This window comes from Dama dama, chromosome 7 (assembly GCF_033118175.1).
Source record: "Dama dama isolate Ldn47 chromosome 7, ASM3311817v1, whole genome shotgun sequence".
In the NCBI taxonomy this organism is placed as follows: Eukaryota; Metazoa; Chordata; class Mammalia; order Artiodactyla; family Cervidae; genus Dama; species Dama dama.
The window spans coordinates 2,686,398-2,714,382 of record NC_083687.1 but is presented as its reverse complement, the minus strand read 5'-3'; the positions used below and the strand labels follow the sequence as shown (position 1 = coordinate 2,714,382).

Sequence of the window (27,985 nt, the reverse complement as noted above, 5' to 3'; positions counted from 1 at the left end):
GACCGTGAGGTGCCTCCGCACACAGTCATGACCATGCTCATTCACAGGGGGAGGTGGGCTCTGTTAGCATGGCTGTCCTCTCCTCCAGGGCTGGGTGGGACCAGCCCTCGGAGCCTTGCATGCTCTGCACTGCACACTCTCAGAGCGGGGTCCTCTCAGAGTGTGTGGTCCTCATTCCTGATGCTGCTTCAGAGCAGGAGAAAGGCAGGGGGAGGGTGATGAACCTCGCCTATCTTGTCCCAGCCACATCTGGGAGAGAAAGAGGATTTCAGCGCAGCAGCATCTATGCTGCTGTGACTCGGGGGTGACGCTTGTCCCACCTCTGGACTCCCCTCCTTATTCTGACATGGGAGTTTGTCCCTGACACTTCTTGAGCCTGAGGGGAATTTCAGCTTCTGAACACACCTCCCTTACCAGCTGCACAATGTCCAGGTGCGGAGAGAGTAGGATAGAACTGAGCAAGATCCTGAGAAGGGGGATGTCTTTAGGTTTAGTTCACTGTGACATGTCCTAAACGCTGTTGCTTGTTTCTCTAATGCTGGTATTATGGAAACTTAAGGCGCAGTTACGGAACTGGGGTGAGGGTGAGTATCCATGCTGGGGTCACCCTCCCTCCACGGCCCCATCCCATCTGGAAGTCAAAGCAGGCACCTGGGAAGCATGGACCCTGATGCCTTCCATCTCCCTCAGTGAGGCACCGACAGGCCACTACCCCTGCTCATGGGAAAAAAACATTTATTTCATGAAACAAAATTTCTGGTAGGAAGAAGCCTTTAGCACACAGAGGATGTGCTAACATTGGAGAAAAATGTATTTATCTGCATGGCATGCATTTTTTTCTTGGAGGAGAGTTTTCCTACCCGGAATGCTGTGAAAAGCATGTTCGGATTCACCAGAAGAGGTAAATTTCTGAGGGAGACCATGCCTTGGACAGTGGAGGGAATGGCATGTGACCCGTGTCACTCGTGAGCCATGCTGGCAGACTATGCCTGGAAGGGGACCTGGCTCCCTGGGTGAGAAGGCCCACCTGCTGTCCCTGGGAATGGTCCACTTTTTGGAAAAGCTATGGCCCATTGGGGTGGCTTGGTGATAACGGGGTGTATCTCTCCTCATTCTCCTTTCCTCTTGGTAAGACAGGATTCTGTGGTGGAAGTAATGTAGACCTAGGGGGCCCTGGAATTGTGCTTGGTACCAGTTTAACTCCGTGGCGTGAGGTCCCTGGTGAAACACCATCCTCTCCTTTAGGATCTGCCCAACAGCTGTCATGACAGTCTGAGCCTCAACAGCCCTGCTGTCCATGGTCGATTTGCTCTTGATTGATTCTTGGCTCTGGACAGTGGCTATTTCAGGCCTGCCTTTTTGCAAGGGCTCTTCTGGTTCTCTGCCTTTACTGGGGAAAATCCACTGCAGAAGGAGCTTAATCCTATCTTTGAAGTGGCTTTCTGATGGAACCTGTCTCTTCTTTAGGACTAACTGCCGAAACTTGCTTCTTAGGGACTCTGTTGATTCTTTTTTCTGGCCAGGATGACTCATCCCTTGGGCTTGGTAAGCCCTCCGTTCTGCCAGCCCCTTTTTAATCTGTCTTAATTTGGGCCTTGTATATTTCTCTCTCCCATCCTTGGGAACAGACTCCTTGCAATGGCTCTTATATTTCAGCTGTCGCCTCCTGTCCACCTGCTGCCCCTGGCTGCTCCCTTCACTTGAGGTAGCATCATAGAGTTTTTGGGAATTGCACTTGTCTCCACTGGATAAGATCTGAAAAGAGGACAGAGATTCCTGAGAAGCCAAGATGTTTGCGGCAAGAAACATATTCGAGTGACAGTCTTTGAGAAGCACATCGGTGGCACAGTCTTGAAGGAGTACTCCAGTTTCACAGTCTTGAAGGAGCACGCTGGTAGCTCGGCCTTGAGCCGCAGCCTGCTGGTCAGCGAACCCTTGAGACTCAAGCTTACGAGACTGTGTCTCAAAGAGTAGATCTTCTGTATTTGAGGCAGCAGATGTGGTGTTCAGTGAGGGGCTTTCACTGGACCTTGGAGACCGTGATCTCCCGAGATCGATATTGATGTCTAGGTATTTGACCTGCACGCTAGGTTCCTGGTGCCCTTCCCAGCAGAGTCTCCCTCCACGACCTCTTGCGCCCTGGAAGATGGGGAGCATTCATCAAGGTCCACAACTATCACATTAGAGCAAGATGCTGGGGAGGCCTGCCCCCTAGTTTCCTTCTGTGCCTCATTCCTGGCCATGGCTGAACTTGGACTTGGCTCCAGGCTGCCTTTGTCAGCCTCCACTACAGACATGCTGTGCCACATTCTGCCCACAAAGCTGTATGTGGGGGCCTGAGGAGGTGGCTTGTCTTCCTGTCCAGTCAGAGGGGCCTCTGGGGGCTTATGGGTGTCCCCAGGTGTGCGTCCTCCCAGAGCCCCCCGGGCTTCCTCAGTCACCTGTGAGGGGACAGGGAGGGGCCTCTCCAGTAGGGGAACTGCCTCCGTTCTTTTCAGTTTCTCACCTGCATGGGGCTGAGGAGGTTTCCCCAAGCCCTTGGTTAATAGGGCAGTTGACTGGTATCCAGATTCACAGCTGACCTTCAATGTGGGCACTTGAACCTTTTTCAACTTCAAGCGAAATATGAACTTAAGGACTTTGAAGAATAGGCTCCACCTGTGCCTCACCCGAAACCTTATTATATGTGCTTCCAACTCCTGCTCAGTATACGGGCTGAGGACAAGAGACTCATGGGAGGTGGTCATGGAGGCTTTCCCATCCTGAGAGGACTGTGTACTTTCTGTCTTCATTGGAGCATTTGTCTCTCCCAGAGTGCCTAAAGCAAGGTTGTCCACAAGCCTCAAGTGACAGACATTCACAGGGATCTCACTCTCACAGATCTGCTCTGCCTTCCTCTCTGTAAGGACTCCTGAGACTTCTGGTTGCTTCCTGTCTAGGCTCAACTCTATTTCGGATGCAGGTTTTGCTCTTGGATCCTTCACTGGAGGGTTGGCTGGGAACATGTACAGATCTTTTACGATCTTCCCCACACTCTGCCCCACCTCATGGCACAGGTCTCTCCCTGGTAGGATTTGTGCTGGGCACTTGGACCTCATCTTTTGTACATCCTGGCTCATTTTGCCTCGACCTGCAGAAGATCTTGAGGGCCCCTCCCTGTCCTGTGCCTGGCATGGCCGTGGGTATTGATCCTGGGGCTGCATCAGTTTCTGAGATGCTTGGATTCTGCAGGGCAGGCGACTCTGTTGCTGCATGAACCTTTGGGAAATGTGGTGCTCCAGTTTCTTCCGAACCTCAGGGCTGATCAAATGCCCAGGAAGGATGGGGACAGAGCTGTGGGCCTGGGAAGACCTGGTCTCCTGGGATGGGTTTAGAGTGACCTGGCTAAAGACTTGCTGAGAATTTTTAACCAAAGAGGGCAAAGTTCTCCTGCTTTCTAGTTGTTTTTTCCAAAAGTGACATTCCAGGTTTTCAATTGCATTTGAACTGAAAAATGATGCCTTATTTGGGACTGTAGTGCAAGATGTTTCAAAGGACTTCTCAATGCCAATCTGGCGTTGAGAAGATGATGACTGGACTAGGGGGGAGCGTGATAGATGGACAGTGGTTTCTAACTGAGCCTGAGGTTGTGGATGATATTGGGGTATGGTTGGAGTTAAAAATTGAGGTTGGGCCTGGATCTCCATATGAGCACGAGAAGATGGCTGACAGTGAGGTATATTTAGAGCCAGAGGTATCGGTTGGGCCTGGATCTCCACGTGAGCCCGAGGAGGTGGTTGAAACTGGGGCATGGTTGGAGCTGAGGGTTGTTAGTGGTCCTGGACCTCCATGGAAATCTCAGATGATGGTGGACATTGAGGCATGGTTGCAGTCCAGGGTAGGGATCGGCCCTGGGTCTCCACATGAGCCTGAACAAGTGGTTGAAACTGGGGCATGTTTGGAGTCCAAGGTAGGGATTGGTCCTGAATCTCCATGTGAGCTTGAGGTTGTGGTGGTTGACACTGGGACATGGATGGAGTCTGGACTAGGGGCAGAACCTGGGTCTTCATGTGAGCCCGAACTGGTAGTTGAAAATGAGACATGGTTTGAGCCAAGAGTTGGGATCGCACCTGGGTCTCCATGTGAGCTCGAGGTGATGGTTGAAATTGGGGCGTGAGTGGAGTCCGTGGTGGGGGGCGGGCCTGGGTCTCCATGTGAGTCTGAGGTGGTGGCTGAAAGTGAGGCATGGTTGGAACCAAGAGTTGGGGTCGGGCCTGGGCCTCCATGTGAGCCCGAGTTGGTGGTAGAGAGTGAGGCATGGTTGAAGCCACGATTTGGGAGCTGGACTGGGTCTCCAATGAAACTTCAGATGATGGTTGACATTGGGGCATGATTGGAGTTAAGGGTAGGGGTTGGGCCTGGGTCTCCATGTGACCCAGAGGTGATGGCTGCAACTGGGGCATGGTGGGAGTCAAGGACTGAGGTTGAGCCTGGGCCACAGGTTGGGTCAAGTGCTTGGCCAATGACAGTTGTGCAGTTACTTTAGCTGGAATATGGAATGCTTTGGCTTTAGAGCGTTCGTTAAATAAGACAGGGCATAACTCTAGAGCTGACCCAGGTACTATGACAGCAGCTATGAGAGACTCACTGTGCAGAAAGGGGAGACCCCAGAAGAGCTGGCTGCATGTCTTCTGTAGACAGCCCCCCAGAGTGTCAGGATATTGGGGCTTCTCGGGACCAAGCAGCTGATCATGTTTGCCAGTTATGTTCCCGAAGTGTTGGTGACCCAAGGTGTCCTGTTTGTGACCCAGCGACTCGATCCTCTTCCCCAAAGAATTCAGGTGGTAGCCTGCCTCCTCGTCCTTTTCTTTCTCCTCCCAAGACTTCAGTTCCACTCTTTTGGTGATTAGTATTTCCAGTAGCTCCTGGACATTAGGGTTGACAAAAGCGAGGCCACCAGCCTCTCCCTGCCTGTTTCGGGGATCTTCCCAGAATGAGGCCTCTGGTGGGTAGAGGGGAAGGCTTTCTTTCTGGGACTCTAAGTGTGTTGAGGTGGAGAAGCTCCAGGCTGTGGCTGCTTCCTGCCACCAGGCCAGGGCCGATCCAGGGCTGCTTGAATGGACAAGCCCTGGGATGGCTGGTCTCCAGGGGGAGTGTGGAGATGACCTGTGTGGGATGGTACCCAGTGAGCGTGTCGTGGAGTCACCCTGAGTGAGACTCAGCATGGAGCCTGATGGTGTTGGGGCAGAGCAGGGTGCTGGAGGTGGAGGGCAGGCTCTCCCATGAGGCGGGCTTGGTGGGGAAGGGGAAACAGCCAGTGGCCAGGGGGAAAGGATGTCCAGGGGAAAGAAAGGCTCTGGTGTTGGAGAGGCACTCAGGTATGACTCTGAGTAAGTGGAAACTGACCCTGGAGAAATGGCAGAAGTGCAGGGTAGAGGCTGCTTGGTCAGAGGAGCTGGGGAAATGGTGGGAGCCGCCTCTTCCCTGCATGGTGGTTGGGCTCCAGCAGGCACTGCTTTGCAAACCTCACCAGGTGAATCTTGCCATGAGATCTGATGAAAGCTGTCCTTGTCAGGGAACCTCCCCAGGTGTCTGCAGGAGACATGAAGAACAAGCTGCAGCCAGGAGCTGCCAGGCCAGGAGGACCAGACAGGCCAGGCGGCGGCGGGGGTGGGAGGGGGGGCTGCATCCACACCCCACAGTCCTGCACGGCCCCAGTGCTGACTTCTCAATGCTCCTGCTGTTCCTCACCACGGGATGATAGCCATACCCTGCCCTCAGGACTCCTCCCAGCTCAGCCCCAGGCTGCCAGAATCTCTGTGTTTACACCACAGACTTTAGAAGAACCCCCTAGAAAGAAAGGGTAGATTCTCTACCTTTGCAGAAGTGAAGTCAGGTCCCAGACCTCTTCCAGTTCTTCCAGGCAATCTCTGCAAGCTGGAAATCAGCAGACTGGGTCATGGTGGTGAAGATAGGAGCCAGGGGTCTTATAGAAGTTGAGTGCATTGTCTCTTTAAGGGGACACCATTGGGAGACTGGAGCCCAAGCTCCAGTGTCCAACACCACGTGATCCCTGACAGTGATGGTGACGCTCAAAAAAGGGTTTATCACTTAACGTTTTTCCATATCCTTTACTCCTTACTGCCTCACCACCTACCTGTAGGCGATGGGCAGGCATCACTTTGCAGTTGAACCTGAGCACAGGTAAACCATGTGTCCTATGTGTCCTGGAGGGCTCACTTCCCAATCCAGGTGCTATTAGTCCAATGCAGCCCACACGCCCTTTTGGTACAGAGTCTTTTCCAGGCCCCTCACAGCTCCATTCTACACATGGAATCTGGGAAGTATCTGGATTCTGCCCTCCTTCCCAGAAACCTCCCTGGGGGATCTGCTTCTCAAGGGAGAAGTCCTGCCACTGGCCCCGCTCAGAGCCCGTGGAGCTGGACCTCATGGCCAGAGTGGTGGGGACTGGCACTCGGGGCACTCATGGCTGGATGTCAGAACTCACCTTTCAAAGCGCCATTTCTCCTGCTGCTCCTGCTTCTTCCCCTTCGTTCCTTTCGATGCTGAGAGAGAAAAAATTAGGGCTTAAGACCCAATTCTCAGTCTCCTCTCTCTAGACAAGCATCAGGCACTAGTGTCCGTACATAATATGACTTTCTACATTTCACTGACAGAGCTCTGTGATTTTTCTTTCTTTTCACTCATTTTTAAAGTGGATAAAATATTTTCTGTTTTCCTTCTTTGAAGAATGAAAGACTATTTTCAATGTGAAATGCACTCTGTACTACTTTTGTCACTGTTCCTCTGCTCAAGAAACACACACATTCTCAGACTGTGGGTGAATCTGAGCTTCATCAGGTTGATCTTTGCTTCCTGATACCAGCCCGCCCCCCAGCCCCTGCTCTGATACTCTTGGGGCTTCAGCGCTGCCAGATCATCAGCCCTGAGACACTGTTCACAGCTGCTGAACTAGGGCTCAAAGTCCTCTCCTCAGCCTGAGACTGAACTCAGTATCCAGTCCTCAACCCCTGGTCGCTGTGTTTGGGACATGCCCTGGACCCCTACCACACCAGGACAACTGATCTGAGATCTTTGGGTAGAAATCCTAGTGTTCACTCTATCTCCTGCCCAGCCTGGTTTGTCCCTAGAGGCATAATATTCTCTTCTTCCTTGAAAACAGATGTCCTGTTCTTTCCCACCTCAAAAATCTCTGGTTGATTCAGAAATAATAATAATAAATAATAATAAATAATTCCATATGCTTGTCAGTCTGGACCAAGAGTTCCTTACCTTCCTGATGTTTCCATGTTTCCTAGGGGGAGCAAAGGATGGGTTATTCTCCAGATAGGGAAGGATCAGGAGAAAGAGCCCCAGTCCACATAGAAAGGCAAGGATGGTATCGATCACCCAGAAAGTGGAGCTGGAGTTCAGCCAAGTATCAAAAGTGCTTTTCAGAGAAAAGAGCAGATTCTCCATCATCTGAATCACACCGCTGCCCTCAGGCAACTGAGCCAAGGGGTGCACTTGGGGACTAAAGTACTAGGCTCGCATCATAGTGATGTGGTCTGGTCACAAAGGCCCTTGGGGGTGAGAGGGGTTAGCAGAGCAGGAGGCTGGACCATAGCCTCTCCCTAACCATCCAGCCACACAGCTCCATTCATCTCCCATCTCTGAGCCTTCCCGTCCTACCTTCTCATCCTGGTAGAGACATTGGTCAAGTGTTGCTTCTTTCCACCTCGAACTCTGAGAATTCCTGGTTCCTTTGATAACATTGCTTGAGTCCCATCAATACTTAAAAAATTCTGGAGTTCTCCCTATAACTTTGGTTAATCCCAGGTATTTTTACTTTTATGATATATATTTTTTCTAATTTCAGTTAATTTTTACTATATTCAACTACTGGGAATTAAAAATTAATTTAAAATAATTTGAAATTTACAAGGCTATGAAATATAAAGCAAATTGAAATAAACTTTCAGAGTAAGTTTTCCATAATTTGCCAGCATCCTTGTTTTCTGAACACAATACACTGAACAAAAAGATTTGGAACACTCTGTACAGATACACACACATCCTTTTAACAAATCAGCCCAGTGTTTTCAAATCTAAGAACCAAGTTTGTTTGGTTTTTTTAACCAGTTCAAAAGTTATCTTTCAGTATTTGTTATAAGTCGGGCTGCTAGCAGTCAATTCTCCCAGTCTCTGTTTATCTGGGAACATTTTTATTTTGCCTTTTTCCCTGAAGCATAGATTTTATAGACACGGAATACTTGGGTGACAATTTTTTTCTTTCAAATCTTTCAATATGACATACCACGGCCTTCACTCTGCCATTTCTGACTGGAAATCAGTGATTAATCTTATTGTGGTCTCCTCATATATGGAGAGGAGAAGGAAATGGAAACTCACTCCAGTATGCTTGCCTAGAGAATCCCATGGACAGAGGAGCCTGGTGGGCTGCTGTCCATGGGGTCGCACAGAGTCGGACATGTCTGAAGCGACTTAGCATTCATGTATGCATTGGAGAAGGAAATGGCAATCCACTCCAGTGTTCTTGCCTGGAGAGTCCCAGGAACAGAGGAGCCTGGAAAGGCTGCCATCTATGCGGTCATACAGAGTCAGACACAACTGAAGTGACGCAGCAGCAGCAGCATATCTGGAGATCAGTTTCTCTCTGGCTACTTTCAAGATTTTTCCTTTGTTTTTCCACAGTTTGACCAAGATGTGTCTTAGACTGGATCTGTTTCCTGTCATTTTTCTAGAGGTGAACTCTGAATCTGGAGAGTGTTTTTCATCAAAATTTTATAAACTTTTAGCCATGATGTCTACAGGTAATGTTATGCTGTCCCCTCTCATCTCCCTTCTTTCCGAGAGTCTCTTTCCTTCCATATTTGATGGTGTGCTGAGTGGATGCTGTAGATTCTTTTCCCTCAACATCTTCTCTCTTTGTCTTTTACACTGATTTCCTGAATTCATCTGTCAGTTTATGGATTCTTTCTGCTACCATCTCAAGTGTGCTATTGAACCTATTTTTCAATTTAACAACTATAATTTTCAAGTCTAGGATTTATATTAGTTTCCTTTTTAAAAACAATTCCTAGCTACTCATTGAGTGTCTCTTTTGACTGAGTATCATATTTTCATCTAATTCTTCAAGCATGGCTCCTTTAGTCCATCTTGCAGTTATCATTATTTTGATATTTTAATGTTTTGACCTTCATACTGAATTTATAAGTGACATATGAGTTATATGTGATATATAAATGCTTTGCTCACCACTGTTTCAACACTAGAGTTTTCTGATTTTAACTGTGTACTTATCTGTCCCAGTGAGTTTTATACTTTGATAGAGTTTCCTTTTCTTAATTACCATCTTTTCATTTCAGCTTGGAGAACTCCCTTTAACATTTCCTATTAGACTGATCTAATGGTGATGAAAGTAGGGAAAACCACTAGACCATTCAGGTATGACCTAAATCAAATCCTTTATGAGTGTACAGTGGACGTGAGAAATAGACTTAAGGGACTAGATCTGATAGACAGAGAGCCTGATGAATTATGGACGGAGCTTCATGACATTGTACAGGAGACAGGGATCAAGACCATCCCCTTGGAAAACAAATGCAAAAAGGCAAAATGGTTGTCTGAAGAGGCCTTACAAATAGCGGTGAAATGAAGAGAAGTGAAAAGCAAAGGAGAAAAGGAAAGATATTCCCATTTGAATGCAGAGTTCCAAAGAATAGCAAGGAGAAATAAGAAAGCCTTCCTCAGCGATCAGTGCAAAGAAATACATGAAAACAACAGAATGGGAAAGACCAGAGATCTCTTCAAGAAAATTAGAGATACCAAGGGAACATTTCATGTTTGATAAAGGTCAGAAAGTTATGGACCTAACAGAAGCAGAAGATATCAATAAGAGGTGGCAAGGATACACAGAAGAACTGTACAAAAAAGGTCTTCATGACCCAGATAATCATGATGGTGTGATCACTCACCTAGAGCCAGACATCCTGGAATGTGAAGTCAAGTGGGCCTTAGAAAGCATCACTATGAACAAAACTAGTGGAGATGATGGAATTCCAGGTGAGCGATAGCAAGTCCTAAAAGATGATGCTGTCAAAGTGCTGCACTCAATATGCCAGCAAATTTGGAAAACTCAGCAGTGGCCATAGGACTGGAAAAGGTCAGCTTTCATTCCAATACCAAAGAAAGGAAATCCCAAAGAATGCTCAAACTACCGCACAATTGTACTCATCTCACACGCTAGTAAAGTAACACTCAAAATTCTCCAAGCCAGGCTTCAGCAATACGTGAACCGTGAACTTCCAGATGTTCAAGCTGGTTTTAGAAAAGGCAGAGGAATGAGAGATCAAATTGGCAACAACTGCTGGATCATCAAAAAAGCAACAGTGTTCCAGAAAAACATTTATTTCTGCTTGATTGACTATTTTAAAGCCGTTGACTGTGTGGATCACAATAAACTGTGGAAAATTCTGAAAGAGATGGGAATACCAGACCACCTGACCTGCCTCTTGAGAAACTGGTATGCAGGTCAGCAAGCAACAGTTAGAACTGGACCTGGAGCAACAGACTGCTTCCAAATAGGAAAAGGAGTATGTCAATGTTGTATATTTTCACCCTGCTTATTTAACTTCTATGCAGAGTACATCATGAGAAACGCTGGGCTGGAGGAAGCACAAGCTGGAATCAAGATTGCTGGGAGAAATATCAATAACCTCAGATATGTAGATGACACCACGCTTATGGTAGAGAGTGAGGAAGAACTAAAGAGCCTCTTGATGAAAGTGAAGGAGGAGAGTGAAAAAGTTGGCTTAAATCTCAACATTCAGAAAACTAAGATCATGGCATCTGGTCCCATCACTTCATGGGAAATAGATGGAGAAACTGTGGAAACAGTGTCAGACTTTATTTTTCGGGCTCCAAAATCACTGCAGATGTTGACTGCAGCCATGAAATTAAAAGATGGTTACTCCTTGCAAGGAAAGTTATGACCAACCTAGATGGCATATTAAAAAGCAGAGACATTACTTTGCTAACAAAGGTCTGTCTAGTCGTGGCTATGGTTTTTCCAGTGGTCATGTATGGATGTGAGAGTTGGACTGTGAAGAAAGCTGAGCACCAAAAAATTGATGCTTTTGAACTGTGATGTTGGAGAAGACTCGAGAGCCCCGTGGACTGCAAGGAGATCCAACCAGTCCATCCTAAAGGAGCTCAGTCCTGGGTGTTCATTGGAAGGACTGATGCTGAAGCTGAAACTCCAATACTTTGGCCACCTCATACGAAGAGCTGACTCATTGAAAAAGACCCTGATGCTGGGAGGGACTGGGGGCAGGAGGAGATGGCGACAACAGAGGATGAGATGCTGGATGGCATCACCGACTAATGGACATGAGTCTGAGTAAACTCTGGGAGTTGGTGATGGACAGGGAGGCCTGGCGTGCTGCGATTCATGGGGTCGCAAAGAGTCGGACATGACTGAGCGACTGAACTGCACTGAACTGAAGAACCCTCCAGCCTAAAACAAGGAGGCACCAAACACAGCAAACTAAATAAAATGAAAAGACAAGAAATATACAGGAGGTGAAGGAACATGGTAAAACTCGATAGACCAAACAAAAGAAGAGGAGACAGGGAGTCTATCAGAGAATTCAGAACACTGATAGTAAAAGTGATACAAAATCTTGAAAACAAAATGAAGGCAGGGGTAAAAGCAAATCACTACTAAAAAGTCATCAAACAACAATGAAAGAATGCTAGAGAGGAAGAGGACAACACCTGCAAAATATACAGAAGACAATTAACTAAACAGTTACAGAAATCCCTACTGATCAATAAGTAAGATAAAGGGATTAAACAGTGGTTGAATGGTTTAAAAAAGAAAGAAATAAAAAGACCCAACTTGCAGTTATCTACAAGAAACTCATTTTAGATTTAAAGACATATATAGGCTCAAAATGAAGGGATAAAAAAAGATACTCCATGCATGTAAATAGTAAGCAAAAGAAACCAGGGGTGGCTACTCATACAAAAGAGAAAATAGATATTAAGTCCAAAATTGTCTCCATAGAAAAAGAACATCTCTGTATTTTAATAAGAGTCACTTCTACAGGAAGATATAAAAATTATATATGCATACAGTATCAGAGCCCATAAAGGTATAAAGCAAATACTGGAAAAAAAGAAAAAAAAATTGATTGCATAAAGTGGCCGTAAGGAACTTCAATTATCCACTTATAAAAACGGATAGAGAATCAGTAAACAAACATGCCTTGAAAACACTATAGATCACATGCTCCTTACAGACATATTTAAACATACCACCAAACATCAGTGCATATACATTCAAATACACAAGCAACCTTCTCCAGGACACTCAATAGGCCACAGTCAAGTTTTAACAAATTCAAAAAATTTGGTTATGAAATTACTATTTCAAAATAATTATTAATTATTTAATTAATAAATTTGAAATAATTTAGGTATCTTTTCTGACCACAGTAAGATGAAATAAATCCCTTAAGAGCAAGAAAACAGGAAAATTGAGAAATATGTGGAAACTAAACCATACAGTCTTTTCCCCACTTGTGGTTTTACTGAGGCTTAACTGACATTGACCACTGCATAATTTTAAGACATACAGCATAATGATTTGACTTACATACATCAGGAAATGGTTATCACAAGAAGGTTAGTGAACATCATCTCATATGGATACAAAATAAAAATAAAAGAAAAAAATTTTTCTTTTGTGACGAGAACTCTTAGGATTTACTTTCTTAAACCTCATATATAAAATACACCAATTTTAACTATATTTATCACGCTGCATAAAAGCTTTTTTTTAAAAAAAATTGGGTCAAAGATGAAATCAAAGGGAAAATGAAAAAGTATATTGAGACAAACTAAAATGAAACACAACACACTAAGACTTATGGGATGAACCAAAAGCAAAACTACAGGAGATGTTCATAATGATAATTGCATACATTAAAAGGTAAGAGAAACTTCAAATAAAAAATTTAATTTTATGCCTCAAGGAACTATAGAAAATGAAAACACTCATCTCACGTTTAGCAGAAGGAATGAGACAACAGAAAAGTAATAGAAAATATAAACAAAACTAAGTAGTGTTTTCTGGAAAACATTAATGTGGCAGACTGTTAGCTAGATTAAGATGAAAGAGACACAAATCAATGAAATCAGAAATGAAAAAGGAGGCAATACAAATGATGCCTCAGTAATAAAAGAATCATTAGAATCGATCATAAATAATTATGTCAACAAATTAGATAACCTAGAAGAAACAGATAAATTCCTAGAAACATACAACCTATTAACACTGAATTGAGACAAAATAGAAAGTCGGAACAGACCAATAACAAATAAGGAGACAGAATCAATAATATAGAAATAAAGAAAATTCAGGGCCATATGACTTCATTGGTAAGTTTTACCAAACATTTAAAGAATTCAGACCAATCCTTTTCAAGTCCTCCAGGAAAACTGGAGAGCAGAGAACACTTTTAAATTAAGTCTACAAGGCCAGTATTACCTTGATATCAAAGTCAGAAAAAGACAGTACAAGAAGATGATAGGTCAATATCTGGAATGAGCACAGATTCAAAAATCCTCAAAAAATGTTAGCAAAGCTAATTCAAGAATTAATTAGAAGGATCCTACTCCATGATTAAATGTGATTTATTCATGGGATGCAAGAATGGTGCAAAATAACACAAATCAATCAACATAATACACTACATTAACAAAATGGGGAAAAACTCATGATCATCTCAATAGTCGCAGAAAAGGATTTGACAATATTCAACATTCTTTCTCAGCAAATTGGGTACAGAAGGATCACACCTCAACACAATAATGGCACATATGAAAAGATCACAGCAAACATATGACTCAAAAGTGAAAAACTGAAAGCTTTCACTCTAATATCAGGAAGCAGGCAAAAATGCCCACACCCACCACGTTTATTTAACACAGCACTGAAAGTCCGAGCCAGAGGACTTAGGCAAGACGAAGAAATAAAATGCATTAAAATCAGAAAGGAAGAAGTCAAATTGCCTCCATTTGCAGATGACATGATCATATATGTAGAAAATCCTAAAGTTTCAAAAACAACAACAGTGACAACGGTAACAGAAACCTTCAGAACTCATAAATGAATTCAGCAAAGTTGCAGGATGTAAAATCAGCATATAGTAGTCATTATATAAAGCAATGAACTATCCCAAAAATGGTATTAAGGAAAAAACACCATTCTGAATATAAAGAATGAAATGCTGTGCTATGCTGCGCTTAGTCACTTAGTTGTGTCTGACTCTTTGTGACCCCATGGACTATAGCCCACCAGGCTCCTCTGTCCATGGGGATTCTCCAGGCAAGAATACTGGAGGTCCATTATGCTATCTCTCCAGAATACAACCTCCTCACCTCTCTCCCAACATATAAAGAGAAGGACACTATATATGTATATCAATCCTCACCCTGAATATACAAATATATTACCTACTACCACACACAGGTATAAACACCCTAACAGTCTTCAAAGAAATACATTTAAATACGCCCAGGACTCCATACATAGTGAGCACTTTCATAATTCATGCACCTAATGATGGACACATACAAATCAGTATACACAAGTAAGACAGATAGAAATATCTCCAGGAAACCACTTATGAAAAAACATCCATATACCAAATGATTCCTAGCTAGTAGAAGCCAGCTCATACATCTGCATATATTAACAAATAATCACTTCACCTATTTCTAATATATATAAATGAAGTTTACCAACTCCCCGGTATAAACCTGAAATCTCACCTTCTCATCAGATATACACATAATAACTTCTCAAAATATGTAAGCCTAGGTGGCCCCTACTGAAAAATAGAAATCAAAGCACTAGCAAATATTCCTCCAAATGGCCATTCCCATTGAATACACACACAAGCTCATTATACACACAACTCTCCATAAGCCCCAAATATAACCACAATTACCCACTACATTGCAAATATGCAAAGATATGACTATATACATATACTCTGTTTCAAATACATACCACACTACCTGCATATGCTTATGCCACATTCCCAAATTCTCACACAGAATTAATTCTCCCATCATGTAGAATACAGAAACATATAAACACAAGAATAAACAACATCTACCAGCCCCTAAAAATAGCCACAGACATGCCCCCTACACAGCAAAATATATATAGATGGCCCCATACAAAACTGAAATCCTAGAGGGTGTATGAGGGGTCCGTCTCTGGGCTGAGTGTGGGTCTGTCGAGTTCTCTGTGGGGTTATTGGGGGCCCTGTGCTGGATCAGTGTGGGTGTATGGGGGGGTCGCTCTCTGGGGTGAGTGTGGTTCTGTCAAGGTCTCTGTGGGGTGATTGGGGGCCCTGTACTGGGTCACTGTGTGTAAATGTGGGGTCCCTCTCTGGGGTGACTGTGGGTCTCACCCACTCTTCACGGGCCCCTCCCTTGCTGTCCTCTCTGCACCTCACGGCACGAGAAGGAAGGGACTCTTCAGGTCAGGTTTCTTGCTGTTCTGTCAGTGTCCCTTCTGCGTCATGTCTCCAGACGGGAACCTGAGTTCCAGATCCCCCAACACAGCGCTCACCTCTTGGTGCCTCTGAGAGGCCCTGGCAGCAGCCAGGCTCAGGATCCAAGCTCTGTGCTCCCCTCTCCTGAACTCTCGAGGTCACTCGATGACCTAGGACCCAACGCCTCCCCTCAGACCCTGGCTGAGCCCCCACCGCTGTGCCCACCGTGGGGGATGCAGTGCAGAGTCAGGACTAGTCTCCAGGGAGGAACCACAGCACAAGTAGGCCTGTGCCCACTGCCCCCACAGCCCCGGGCCTGGTCCCAAATGTGGGGGCCCTGACAGGCATGGAGGCAAGCCCGTTCCTGCCAGCTCCTGGATCAGAGGCCCCCTTCTGGAGGCGGACTGTGCACCAGGGCAGTGTCTGTGACATAGATCCTCGAATCTCTCTGGAGAAATGCTCGTCTCCCCGCTTTCCAGCTTGGATGAGCCCAAGGAGGAAAGCTGATGGCGTGTTCATTTTCTGCAGGTCCCTTCCATGCATGCTGGGTGACACATCCTGGCTGCTGGTGTCTTCCACCCCGGCCTCTGGAGTGAGTAAGACTGAGTGCAGGTGAGACATGCTGTGACTCCTGAACAGCCCCTGGGCCTGTTGAGTCCTACCTGTACCCTGGGATCCCCCTTTGCCCACACATGTAGGTAGAGGTCATGGACTGTGAGTCTGTCCTGAGTACCCAGTCCTGTAAAAGCTGATTGCTACAGTGGAGAAAAGTGAAGCTTCTCTGCTTGAGCTTCTATTGCCTCTGGGAGCTTGGCCCTCTGTTGAGGGCCTCCAGGTGGCCGCCCTCAGACAGGTCCGGGGAAGTACAGTAGAGGGGAGGTTCTGGAGTGATGCCAGCATGAGCCACCAGGCCCCTCACTTCTTTCCTCTGGCCCTGTGGACGGTGGTGGGACACAAATGCTCCTTGGTAAATGCACCATCTATGGGCTCCCCTGCCACTAACATCCTTCCTCTGCATCCCATCCCAGGGGCACAGCATCCTGCTCTCAGACCGTGAGGTGCCTCCACACACAGTCATGACCATGCTCATTCACAGGGGGAGGTGGGCTCTGTAAGCATGGCTGTCCTCTCCTCCAGGGCTGGGTGGGACCAGCCCTCGGAGCCTTGCATGCTCTGCAGCGCACACTCTCAGAGCGGGGTCCTCTCAGAGTGTGTGGTCCTCATTCTTGCTGCTGCTTCAGAGCAGGAGAAAGGCAGGGGGAGGGTGATGAACCTCGCCTATCTTGTCCCAGCCACATCTGGGAGAGAAAGGGGCTTTCAGGGCAACAGCATCTACCCCGCTGTGACTCGGGGGTGAGGCTTGTCCCACCTCTGGACTCCCCTCCTTATTCTGACATGTGAGTTTGTCCCTGACACTTCTTGAGCCTGAGGGGAATTTCAGCTTCTAAACACACCTCCCCCACCAGCTGTACAACGTCCAGGTGGAGAGACAGTAGGATAGAACTGAGAAAGATCCTGAGAAGGGGGAGGTCTTTAGGTTTAGTTCACTGTGACATGTCCTAAACGCTGTTGTTGTTTCTCTAATGCTGGTATTATGGAAACTGAAGGCGCAGTTATGGAACTGGGGTGAGGGTGAGTATCTATGCTGGGGTCACCCTCCCTCCATGGCCCCAACCCGTCTGGAAGTCAAAGCAGGCACCTGGAAAGCGTGGACCCCGATGCCTTCCATCTCCCTCAGTGAGGCACCGACAGGCCACTACCCCTGCTCATGGGAAAAAAAACATTTATTTCATGAAACAAAATTTCTGGTAGGAAGAAGCCTTTAGCACACAGAGGATGTGCTAACATTGGAGAAAAATGTATTTATCTGCATGGCATGCATTTTTTTCTTTGAGGGGAGTTTTCCTACCCAGAATGCTGTGAACAGCATGTTCGGATTCACCAGTAAATTTCTGAGGGAGACCATGCCTTGGACAGTGGAGGGAATGGCCTGGGACCCGTGTCACTCGTGAGCCATGCTGGCAGACTATGCCTGGAGGGGGACCTGGCTCCCTGGGTGAGAAGGCCCACCTGCTGTCCCTGGGACTGGTCCACTTTTTTGAAAAGCTATGGTCCGTTGGGGTGGCTTGGTGATAACGGGGTGTATCTCTCCTCATTCTCCTTTCCTCTTGGTAAGACAGGATTCTGTGGTGGCAGTAATGTGGACCTCGGGGGCCCTGGAATTCTGCTTGGTACCAGTTTAACTCCGTGGCGTGAGGTCCCTGGTGAAACACCATCCTCTCCTTTAGGATCTGCCCAACAGCTGTCATGAGAGTCTGAGCCTCTACCGCCCTGCTGTCCATGGTCGATTTGCTCTTGATTGATTCTTGGCTCTGGACAGTGGCTATTTCAGGCCTGCCTTTTTGCAAGGGCTCTTCTGGTTCTCTGCCTTTACTGGGGAAAATCCACTGCAGAAGGAGCTTAATCCTTTCTTTGAAGCTTTCTGATGGAACCTGTCTCTTCTTTAGGACTAACTGCCGAAACTTGCTTCTTAGGGACTCTGTTGTTTCTTTTTTTCTGGCCAGGATGACTTATCCCCTGGGCTTGGTAAGCCCTCCGTTCTGCCAGCCCCTTTTTAATCTGTCTTAATTTGGGCCTTGTATATTTCTCTCTCCCATCCTTGGGAACAGACTCCTTGCAATGGCTCTTATATTTGAGCTGTCGCCTCATGTCCACCTGCTGCCCCTGGCTGCTCCCTTCACTTGAGGTAGCATCATAGAGTTTTTGGGAATTGCACTTGTCTCCACTGGATAAGATCTGAAAAGAGGACAGAGATTCCTGAGAAGCCAAGATGTTTGCGGCAAGAAACATATTCGAGTGACAGTCTTTGAGAAGCACATCGGTGGCACAGTCTTGAAGGAGTACTCCAGTTTCACAGTCTTGAAGGAGCACGCTGGTAGCTCGGCCTTGAGCCGGAGCCTGCTGGTCAGCGAACCCTTGAGACTCAAGCTTACGAGACTGTGTCTCAAAGAGTAGATCTTCTGTATTTGAGGCAGCAGATGTGGTGTTCAGTGAGGGGCTTTCACTGGACCTTGGAGACCGTGATCTCCCGAGATCGATATTGATGTCTAGGTATTTGACCTGCACGCTAGGTTCCTGGTGCCCTTCCCAGCAGAGTCTCCCTCCACGACCTCTTGCGCCCTGGAAGATGGGGAGCATTCATCAAGGTCCACAACTATCACATTAGAGCAAGATGCTGGGGAGGCCTGCCCCCTAGTTTCCTTCTGTGCCTCATTCCTGGCCATGGCTGAACTTGGACTTGGCTCCAGGCTGCCTTTGTCAGCCTCCACTACAGACATGCTGTGCCACATTCTGCCCACAAAGCTGTATGTGGGGGCCTGAGGAGGTGGCTTGTCTTCCTGTCCAGTCAGAGGGGCCTCTGGGGGCTTATGGGTGTCCCCAGGTGTGCGTCCTCCCAGAGCCCCCCAGGCTTCCGCAGTCACCTGTGAGGGGACAGGGAGGGGCCTCTCCAGTAGGGGAACTGCCTCCGTTGTTTTCAGTTTCTCACCTGCATGGGGCTGAGGAGGTTTTCCCAAGCCCTTGGTTAATAGGGCAGTTGACTGGTATCCAGATTCACAGCTGACCTTCAATGTGGGCACTTGAACCTTTTTCAACTTCAAGCGAAATATGAACTTAAGGACTTTGAAGAATAGGCTCCACCTGTGCCTCACCCGAAACCTTATTATATGTGCTTCCAACTCCTGCTCAGTATACGGGCTGAGGACAAGAGACTCATGGGAGGTCATCATGGAGGCTTTCCCATCCTGAGAGGACTGTGTACTTTCTGTCTTCATGGGAGCATTTGTCTCTCCCAGAGTGCCTAAAACAAGGTTGTCCACAAGCCTCAAGTGACAGACATTCACAGGGATCTCACTCTCACAGATCTGCTCTGCCTTCCTCTCTGTAAGGACTCCTGAGACTTCTGGTTGCTTCCTGTCTAGGCTCAACTCTATTTCTGATGCAGGTTTTGCTCTTGGGTCCTTCACTGGAGGGTTGGCTGGGAACATGTACAGATCTTTTACGATCTTCCCCACACTCTGCCCCACCTCATGGCACAGGTCTCTCCCTGGTAGGATTTGTGCTGGGCACTTGGACCTCATCTTTTGTACATTGTGGCTCATTTTGCCTCCACCTGCAGAAGATCTTGAGGGCCCCTCCCTGCCCTGTGCCTGGCATGGCCGTGGGTATTGATCCTGGGGCTGCATCAGTTTCTGAGATGCTTGGATTCTGCAGGGCAGGCGACTCTGTTGCTGCATGAACCTTTGGGAAATGTGGTGCTCCAGTTTCTTCCGAACCTCAGGGCTGATCAAATGCCCAGGAAGGATGGGGACAGAGCTGTGGGCCTGGGAAGACCTGGTCTCCTGGGATGGGTTTAGAGTGACCTGGCTAAAGACTTGCTGAGAATTTTTAACCAAAGAGGGCAAAGTTCTCCTGCTTTCTAGTTGTTTTTTCCAAAAGTGACATTCCAGGTTTTCAATTGCATTTGAACTGAAAGATGATGCCTTATTTGGGACTGTAGTGCAAGATGTTTCAAAGGACTTCTCAATGCCAATCTGGCGTTGAGAAGATGATGACTGGACTAGCGGGGAGGGTGATAGATGGACAGTGGTTTCTAACTGAGCCTGAGGTTGTGGATGATATTGGGGTATGGTTGGAGTTAAAAATTGAGGTTGGGCCTGGATCTCCATATGAGCACGAGAAGATGGCTGACAGTGAGGTATATTTAGAGCCAGGGGTATCGGTTGGGCCTGGATCTCCACGTGAGCCCGAGGAGGTGGTTGAAACTGGGGCATGGTTGGAGCTGAGGGTTGTTGGTGGTCCTGGACCTCCATGGAAATCTCAGATGATGGTGGACATCAAGGCATGGTTGCAGTCCAGGGTAGGGATCGGCCCTGGGTCTCCACATGAGCCTGAACAAGTGGTTGAAACTGGGGCATGTTTGGAGTCCAAGGTAGGGATTGGTCCTGAATCTCCATGTGAGCTTGAGGTTGTGGTGGTTGACACTGGGACATGGATGGAGTCTGGACTAGGGGCGGAACCTGGGTCTCCATGTGACCCCGAAGTGGTAGTTGAAAATGAGACATGGTTTGAGCCAAGAGTTGGGATCGCACCTGGGTCTCCATGTGAGCTCGAGGTGATGGTTGAAATTGGGGCGTGAGTGGAGTCCATGGTGGGGGGTGGGCCTGGGTCTCCATGTGAGTCTGAGGTGGTGGCTGAAAGTGAGGCATGGTTGGAACCAAGAGTTGGGGTCGGGCCTGGGCCTCCATGTGAGCCCGAGTTGGTGGTAGAGAGTGAGGCATGGTTGAAGCCACGATTTGGGAGCTGGACTGGGTCTCCAATGAAACTTCAGATGATGGTTGACATTGGGGCATGATTGGAGTTAAGGGTAGGGGTTGGGCCTGGGTCTCCATGTGACCCAGAGGTGATGGCTGCAACTGGGGCATGGTGGGAGTCAAGGACTGAGGTTGAGCCTGGGCCACAGGTTGGGTCAAGTGCTTGGCCAATGACAGTTGTGAAGTTACTTTAGCTGGAATATGGAATGCTTTGGCTTTAGAGCGTTCGTTAAATAAGACAGGGCATAACTCTAGAGCTGACCCAGGTACTGTGACAGCAGCTATGAGAGACTCACTGTGCAGAAAGGGGAGACCCCAGAAGAGCTGGCTGCATGTCTTCTGTAGACAGCCCCCCAGAGTGTCAGGATATTGGGGCTTCTCGGGACCAAGCAGCTGATCATGTTTGCCAGTTATGTTCCCGAAGTGTTGGTGACCCAAGGTGTCCTGTTTGTGACCCAGCGACTCGATCCTCTTCCCCAAAGAATTCAGGTGGTAGCCTGCCTCCTCGTCCTTTTCTTTCTCCTCCCAAGACTTCAGTTCCACTCTTTTGGTGATTAGTATTTCCAGTAGCTCCTGGACATTAGGGTTGATAAAAGCGAGGCCACCAGCCTCTCCCTGCCCGTTTCGGGGATCTTCCCAGAATGAGGCCTCTGGTGGGTAGAGGGGAAGGCTTTCTTTCTGGGACTCTAAGTGTGTTGAGGTGGAGAAGCTCCAGGCTGTGGCTGCTTCCTGCCACCAGGCCAGGGCCGATCCAGGGCTGCTTGAATGGACAAGCCCTGGGATGGCTGGTCTCCAGGGGGAGTGTGGAGATGACCTGTGTGGGATGGTACCCAGTGTGCGTGTCGTGGAGTCACCCTGAGTGAGACTCAGCATGGAGCCTGATGGTGTTGGGGCAGAGCAGGGTGCTGGAGGTGGAGGGCAGGCTCTCCCATGAGGCGGGCTTGGTGGGGAAGGGGAAACAGCCAGTGGCCAGGGGGAAAGGCTGTCCAGGGGAAAGAAAGGCTCTGGTGTTGGAGAGGCACTCAGGTATGACTCTGAGTAAGTAGAAACTGAACTGGAGAAATGGCAGAAGTGCAGGGTAGAGGCTGCTTGGTCAGAGGAGCTGGGGAAATGGTGGGAGCCGCCTCTTCCCTGCATGGTGGTTGGGCTCCAGCAGGCACTGCTTTGCAAACCTCACCAGGTGAATCTTGCCATGAGATCTGATGAAAGCTGTCCTTGTCAGGGAACCTCCCCAGGTGTCTGCAGGAGACATGAAGAACAAGCTGAAGCCAGGAGCTGCTAGGCCAGGAGGACCAGACAGGCCAGGCAGCGGCGGGCAGGCACACCCCACAGCCCTGCGGGGCCCCAGTGCTGACTTCACAATGCTCCTGCTGTTCCTCACCACGGGATGATAGCCATACCCTGCCCTCAGGACTCCTCCCACTCAGCCCCAGGCTGCCAGAATCCCTGGGTTTACACCATAGACTCTAGAAGAACCCCCTAGAAAGAAAGGGTAGATTCTCTACCTTTGCAGAAGTGAAGTCAGGTCCCAGACCTCTTCCAGTTCTTCCAGGCAATCTCTGCACGCTGGAAATCAGCAGACTGGGTCATGGTGGTGAAGATAGGAGCCAGGGGTCTTATAGAAGTTGAGTGCATTGTCTCTTTAAGGGGACACCATTGGGAGACTGGAGCCCAAGCTCCAGTGTCCAACACCACATGATCCCTGACAGTGATGGTGACGCTCAAGAAAGGGTTTATCACTTAACGTTTTTCCATATCCTTTACTCCTTACTGCCATCACCACCTACCTGTAGGCGATGGGCAGGCATCACTTTGCAGTTGAACCTGAGCACAGGTAAACCATGTGTCCTATGTGTCCTGGAGGGCTCACTTCCCAATCCAGGTGCTATTAGTCCAAAGCAGCGCACACGCCCTTTTGGTACAGTCTTTTCCAGGACCCTCACAGCTCCATTCTACACATGGAATCTGGGAAGTGTCTGGATTCTGCCCTCCTTCCCAGAAGCCTCCCTGGGGGCCCTGCTCCTCAAGGGAGAAGTCCTGCACTGGCCCCGCTCAGAGCCCAGCTCTCTTTTTTCTGAAAAAACACTTCTGATACTTGGCTGAACTCCAGCTCCCCTTTCTGGATGATTGATACCATCCTCGTCTTTCTGTGTGGACTGGGGCTCTTTCTCCTGATCCTGATCCTGAGGAGCTGGGCCTCATGGCCAGAGTGGTGGGGACTAGCACTCGGGGCACTCATGGCTGGATGTCAGAACTCACCTTTCAAAGCGCCATTTCTCTTGCTGCTCCTGCTTCTTCCCCTTTGTTCCTTTCGATGCTGAGAGAGAAAAAAATAGGGCTTAAGACCCAATTCTCAGTCTCCTCTCTCTAGACAAGCATCAGGCACTAGTGTCCATACACAATATGACTTTCTACAATTCACTGACAGAGCTCTGTGATTTTTCTTTCCTTTCACTCACTTTTAAAGTGGATAAAATATTTTCTGTTTTCCTTCTTTGAAGAATGAAAGACTATTCTCAATGTGAAATGCACTCTGTACTACTTTCGTCACTGTTCCTCTGCTCAAGAAACACACACATTCTCAGACTGTGGGTGACTCTGAGCTTCATCAGGTTGATCTTTGCTTCCTGATACCAGCCCGCCCCCCAGCCCCTGCTCTGATACTCTTGGGGCTTCAGCGCTGCCAGATCATCAGCCCTGAGACACTGTTCACAGCTGCTGAACTAGGGCTCAGAGTCCTGTCCTCGGCCTGAGACTGAACTCAGTATCCAGTCCTCAACCCCTGGTCACTGTGTTTGGGACATGCCCTGGACCCCTACCACACCAGGACAACTGATCTGAGATCTTTGGGTAGAAATCCTAGTGTTCACTCTATCTCCTGCCCAGCTGGTTTGTCCCTAGAGGCATGATATTCTCTTCTTCCTTGAAAATAAATGACCTGTTCTTTCCCACCTCAAGAATCTCTGGTTGATTCAGAAATAATAATAATAAATAATAATAAATAATTCCATATGCTTGTCAGTCTGGACCAAGAGTTCCTTACCTTCCTGATGTTTCCATGTTTCCTAGGGGGAGCAAAGGATGGGTTATTCTCCAGGTAGGGAAGGATCAGGAGAAAGAGCCCCAGTCCACACAGAAAGACGAGGATGGTATCGATCACCCAGAAAGGGGAGCTGGAGTTCAGCCAAGTATCAAAAGTGCTTTTCAGAGAAAAGAGCAGATTCTCCATCATCTGAATTACACCGCTGCCCTCAGGTAACTGAGCCAAGGGGTGCACTTGGGGACTAAAATACTAGGCTCGCATCACAGAGATGTGCTCTGGTCACAAAGGGCCCTTGGGGGTGAGAGGGGTTAGCAGAGGAGGAGGCTGGACCATAGCCCCTCCCTAGCCATCCAGCCACACAGCTCCATTCATCTCCCTTCTCTGAGCCTTCCCGTCCTACCTTCTCATCCTGGTAGAGACATTGGTCAAGTGTTGCTTCTTTCCACCTAGAACTCTGAGAATTCCTGGTTCCTTTGATAACATTGCTTGAGTCCCATCAATACTTTAAAAATTCTGGAGTTCTCCCTATAACTTTGGTTAATCCCAGGTATTTTTACTTTTATGATATATATTTTTTCTAATTTCAGTTAATTTTTACTATATTCAACTACTGGGAATTAAAAATTAATTTCAAATAATTTGAAATTTACAAGGCTATGAAATATAAAACAAATTGAAATAAACTTTCAGAGTAAGTTTTTCATAATTTGCCAGCATCCTTGTTTTCTGAACGCAATACACTGAACAAAAAGATTTGGAACACTCTGTACAGATACACACACATCCTTTTAACAAATCAGCCCAGTGTTTTCAAATCTAAGAACCAAGTTTGTTTGGTTTTTTTAACCAGTTCAAAAGTTATCTTTCAGTATTTGTTATAAGTCGGGCTGCTAGCAGTCAATTCTCCCAGTCTCTGTTTATCTGGGAACATTTTTATTTTGCCTTTTTCCCTGAAGCATAGATTTTACAGACACGGAATACTTGGGTGACAATTTTTTTCTTTCAAATCTTTTAATATGACATCCCACGGCCTTCACTCTGCCATTTCTGACTGGAAGTCAGTGATTAATCTTATTGTGGTCTCCTTATATATGGAGAGGAGAAGGAAATGGAAACTCACTCCAGTATGCTTGCCTAGAGAATCCCGTGGACAGAGGAGCCTGGTGGGCTGCTGTCCATGGGGTCGCACAGAGTCGGACATGACTGAAGCGACTTAGCATGCATGTATGCATTGGAGAAGGAAATGGCAATCCACTCCAGTGTTCTTGCCTGGAGAGGCCCAGGAACAGAGGAGCCTGGAAAGGCTGCCATCTATGGGGTCACACAGAGTCAGACACAACTGAAGTGACGCAGCAGCAGCAGCATATCTGGAGAACAGTTTTTCTCCGGCTACTTTCAAGATTTTTCCTTTGTTTTTCCACAGTTTGACCAAGATGTGTCTTAGAGTGGATCTGTTTCCTGTCATTTTTCTAGAGGTGAACTCTGAATCTGGAGAGTGTTTTTCATCAAAATTTTATAAATTTTTAGCCATGATGTCTACAAGTAATGTTATGCTGTCCCCTCTCATCTCCCTTCTTTCCGAGAGTCTCTTTCCTTCCATATTTGATGGTGTGCTGAGTGGATGCTGTAGATCGTTTTCCCTCAACATCTTCTCTCTTTGTCTTTTACACTGATTTCCTGAATTCATCTTTCAGTTTATGGATTCTGTCTGCTACCATCTCAAGTGTGCTATTGAACTACTTTTCAATTTAATAACTATAGTTTTCAAGTCTAGGATTTATATTAGTTTCCTTTTTAAAAACAATTCCTAGCTACTCATTGAGTGTCTCTTTTGACTGAGTATCATATTTTCATCTAATTCTTCAAGCATGGCTCCTTTAGTCCATCTTGCAGTTATCATTATTTTGATATTTTAATGTTTTGACCTTAATACTAAATTTATAAGTGACATATGAGTTATATGTGATATATAAATGCTTTGCTCACCACCGTTTCAATACTAGAGTTTTCCGATTTTAACTGTGTACTTATCTGTCCCAGCGAGTTTTATACTTTGATATAGTTTCCTTTTCCTAATTAGCATCTTTTCATTTCAGCTTGTAGAACTCCTTTTAACATTTCCTATTAGACTGATCTAATGGTGATGAAAGTAGGGAAAACCACTAGACCATTCGGGTATGACCTAAATCAAATCCTTTATGAGTGTACAGTGGAAGTGAGAAATAGACTTAAGGGACTAGATCTGATAGACAGAGAGCCTGATGAATTATGGACGGAGCTTCGTGACATTGTACAGGAGACAGGGATCAAGACCATCCCCTTGGAAAAGAAATGCAAAAAGGTAAAATGGTTGTCTGAAGAGGCCTTACAAATAGCTGTGAAATGAAGAGAAGTGAAAAGCAAAGGAAAAAAGGAAAGATATTCCCATTTGAATGCAGAGTTCCAAAGAATAGCAAGGAGAGATAAGAAAGCCTTCCTCAGTGATCAGTGCAAAGAAATTGAGGAAAACAACAGAATGGGAAAGACTAGAGATCTCTTAAAGAAAATTAGAAATACCAAGGGAACATTTGATGCAAAGATGGGATCGATAAAGGACAGAAAAGTTATGGACCTAATAGAAGCAGAAGATATTAAGAAGAGGTGGCAAGAATACACCGAAGAACTGTACAAAAAAGGTCTTCATGACCCAGATAATCATGATGGTGTGATCACTCACCTAGAGCCAGACATCCTGGAATGTGAAGTCAAGTGGGCCTTAGAAAGCATCACTATGAACAAAACTAGTGGAGGTGATGGAATTCCAGTTGAACTATTACAAGTCCTAAAAGATGATGCTGTCAGAGTGCTGCACTCAATATGCCAGCAAATTTGGAAAACTCAGCAGTGGCCACAGGACTGGAAAAAGTCAGCTTTCATTCCAATACCAAAGAAAGGAAATCCCAAAGAATGCTCAAACTACTGCACAATTGTACTCATCTCACACGCTAGTAAAGTAACACTCAAAATTCTCCAAGACAGCCTTCAGCAATACATGAACTATGAACTTCCAGATGTTCAAGCTGGTTTTAGAAAAGGCAGAGGAATGAGAGATCAAATTGGCAACAACCGCTGGATCATCAAAAAAGCAAGAGAGTTCCAGAAAAACATCTATTTCTGCTTGATTGACTATTTTAAAGCCTTTGACTGTGTGGATCACAATAAACTGTGGAAAATTCAGAAAGAGATGGGAATACCAGACCACCTGACCTGCCTCTTGAGAAACCGGTATGCAGGTCAGCAAGCAACAGTTAGAACTGAACCTGGAGCAACAGACTGCTTCCAAATAGGAAAGGAGTACGTCAATGTTGTATATTTTCACACTGCTTATTTAACTTATATGCAGAGTACATCACGAGAAACGCTAGGCTGGAGGAAGCACAAGCTGGAATCAAGATTGCTGGGAGAAATATCAATAACCTCAGATATGTAGATGACACCACGCTTATGGCAGAGAGTGAGGAAGAACTAAAGAGCCTCTTGATGATAGTGAAGGAGGAGAGTGAAAAAGTTGGCTTAAATCTCAACATTCAGAAAACTAAGATCATGGTATCTGGTCCCATCCCTTCATGGGAAATAGATGGAGAAACTGTGGAAACAGTGTCAGACTTTATTTTTTGGGCTCCAAAATAACTGCAGATGGTGACGGCAGCCATGAAATTACAAGACGGTTACTCCTTGGAAGGAAAGTTATGAGCAACCTAGATGGCATATTAAAAAGCAGAGACATTACTTTGCTAACAAAGGTCTGACTAGTCATGGCGATGGTTTTTCCAGTGGTCATGTATGGATGTGAGATTTGGACTGTGAAGAAAGCTGGGCGCCGAAAACTTGATGCTTTTGAACTTTGATGTTGGAGAAGACTCGGGAGCCCGTTGGACTGCAAGGAGATCCAACCAGTCCATCATAAAGGAGCTCAGTCCTGGGTGTTCATTGGAAGGACTGATGCTGAACCTGAA

General features: G+C 46.7%; 1 protein-coding gene across 1 annotated transcript in view; it reads right to left on the bottom strand.

The window, feature by feature from the left end:
- Positions 1–229: 229 nt before the first annotated feature.
- The window catches only part of LOC133059978 (spermatogenesis-associated protein 31E1-like), a 53,541-nt gene continuing 25,785 nt past the window's right edge, over positions 230–27,985 (bottom strand). Inside the window, exons 9-13 of the mRNA XM_061147762.1 lie at positions 23,207–23,264; positions 22,453–22,513; positions 19,747–22,186; positions 990–3,130; positions 230–249 (exon numbers count right to left, since the gene is read on the bottom strand). Of these exons, the coding sequence (XP_061003745.1) occupies positions 230–249; positions 990–2,157 (1,188 nt within the window). The 5' untranslated portion in view covers positions 2,158–3,130; positions 19,747–22,186; positions 22,453–22,513; positions 23,207–23,264. The remainder of the gene's footprint in view (positions 250–989; positions 3,131–19,746; positions 22,187–22,452; positions 22,514–23,206; positions 23,265–27,985) is intronic.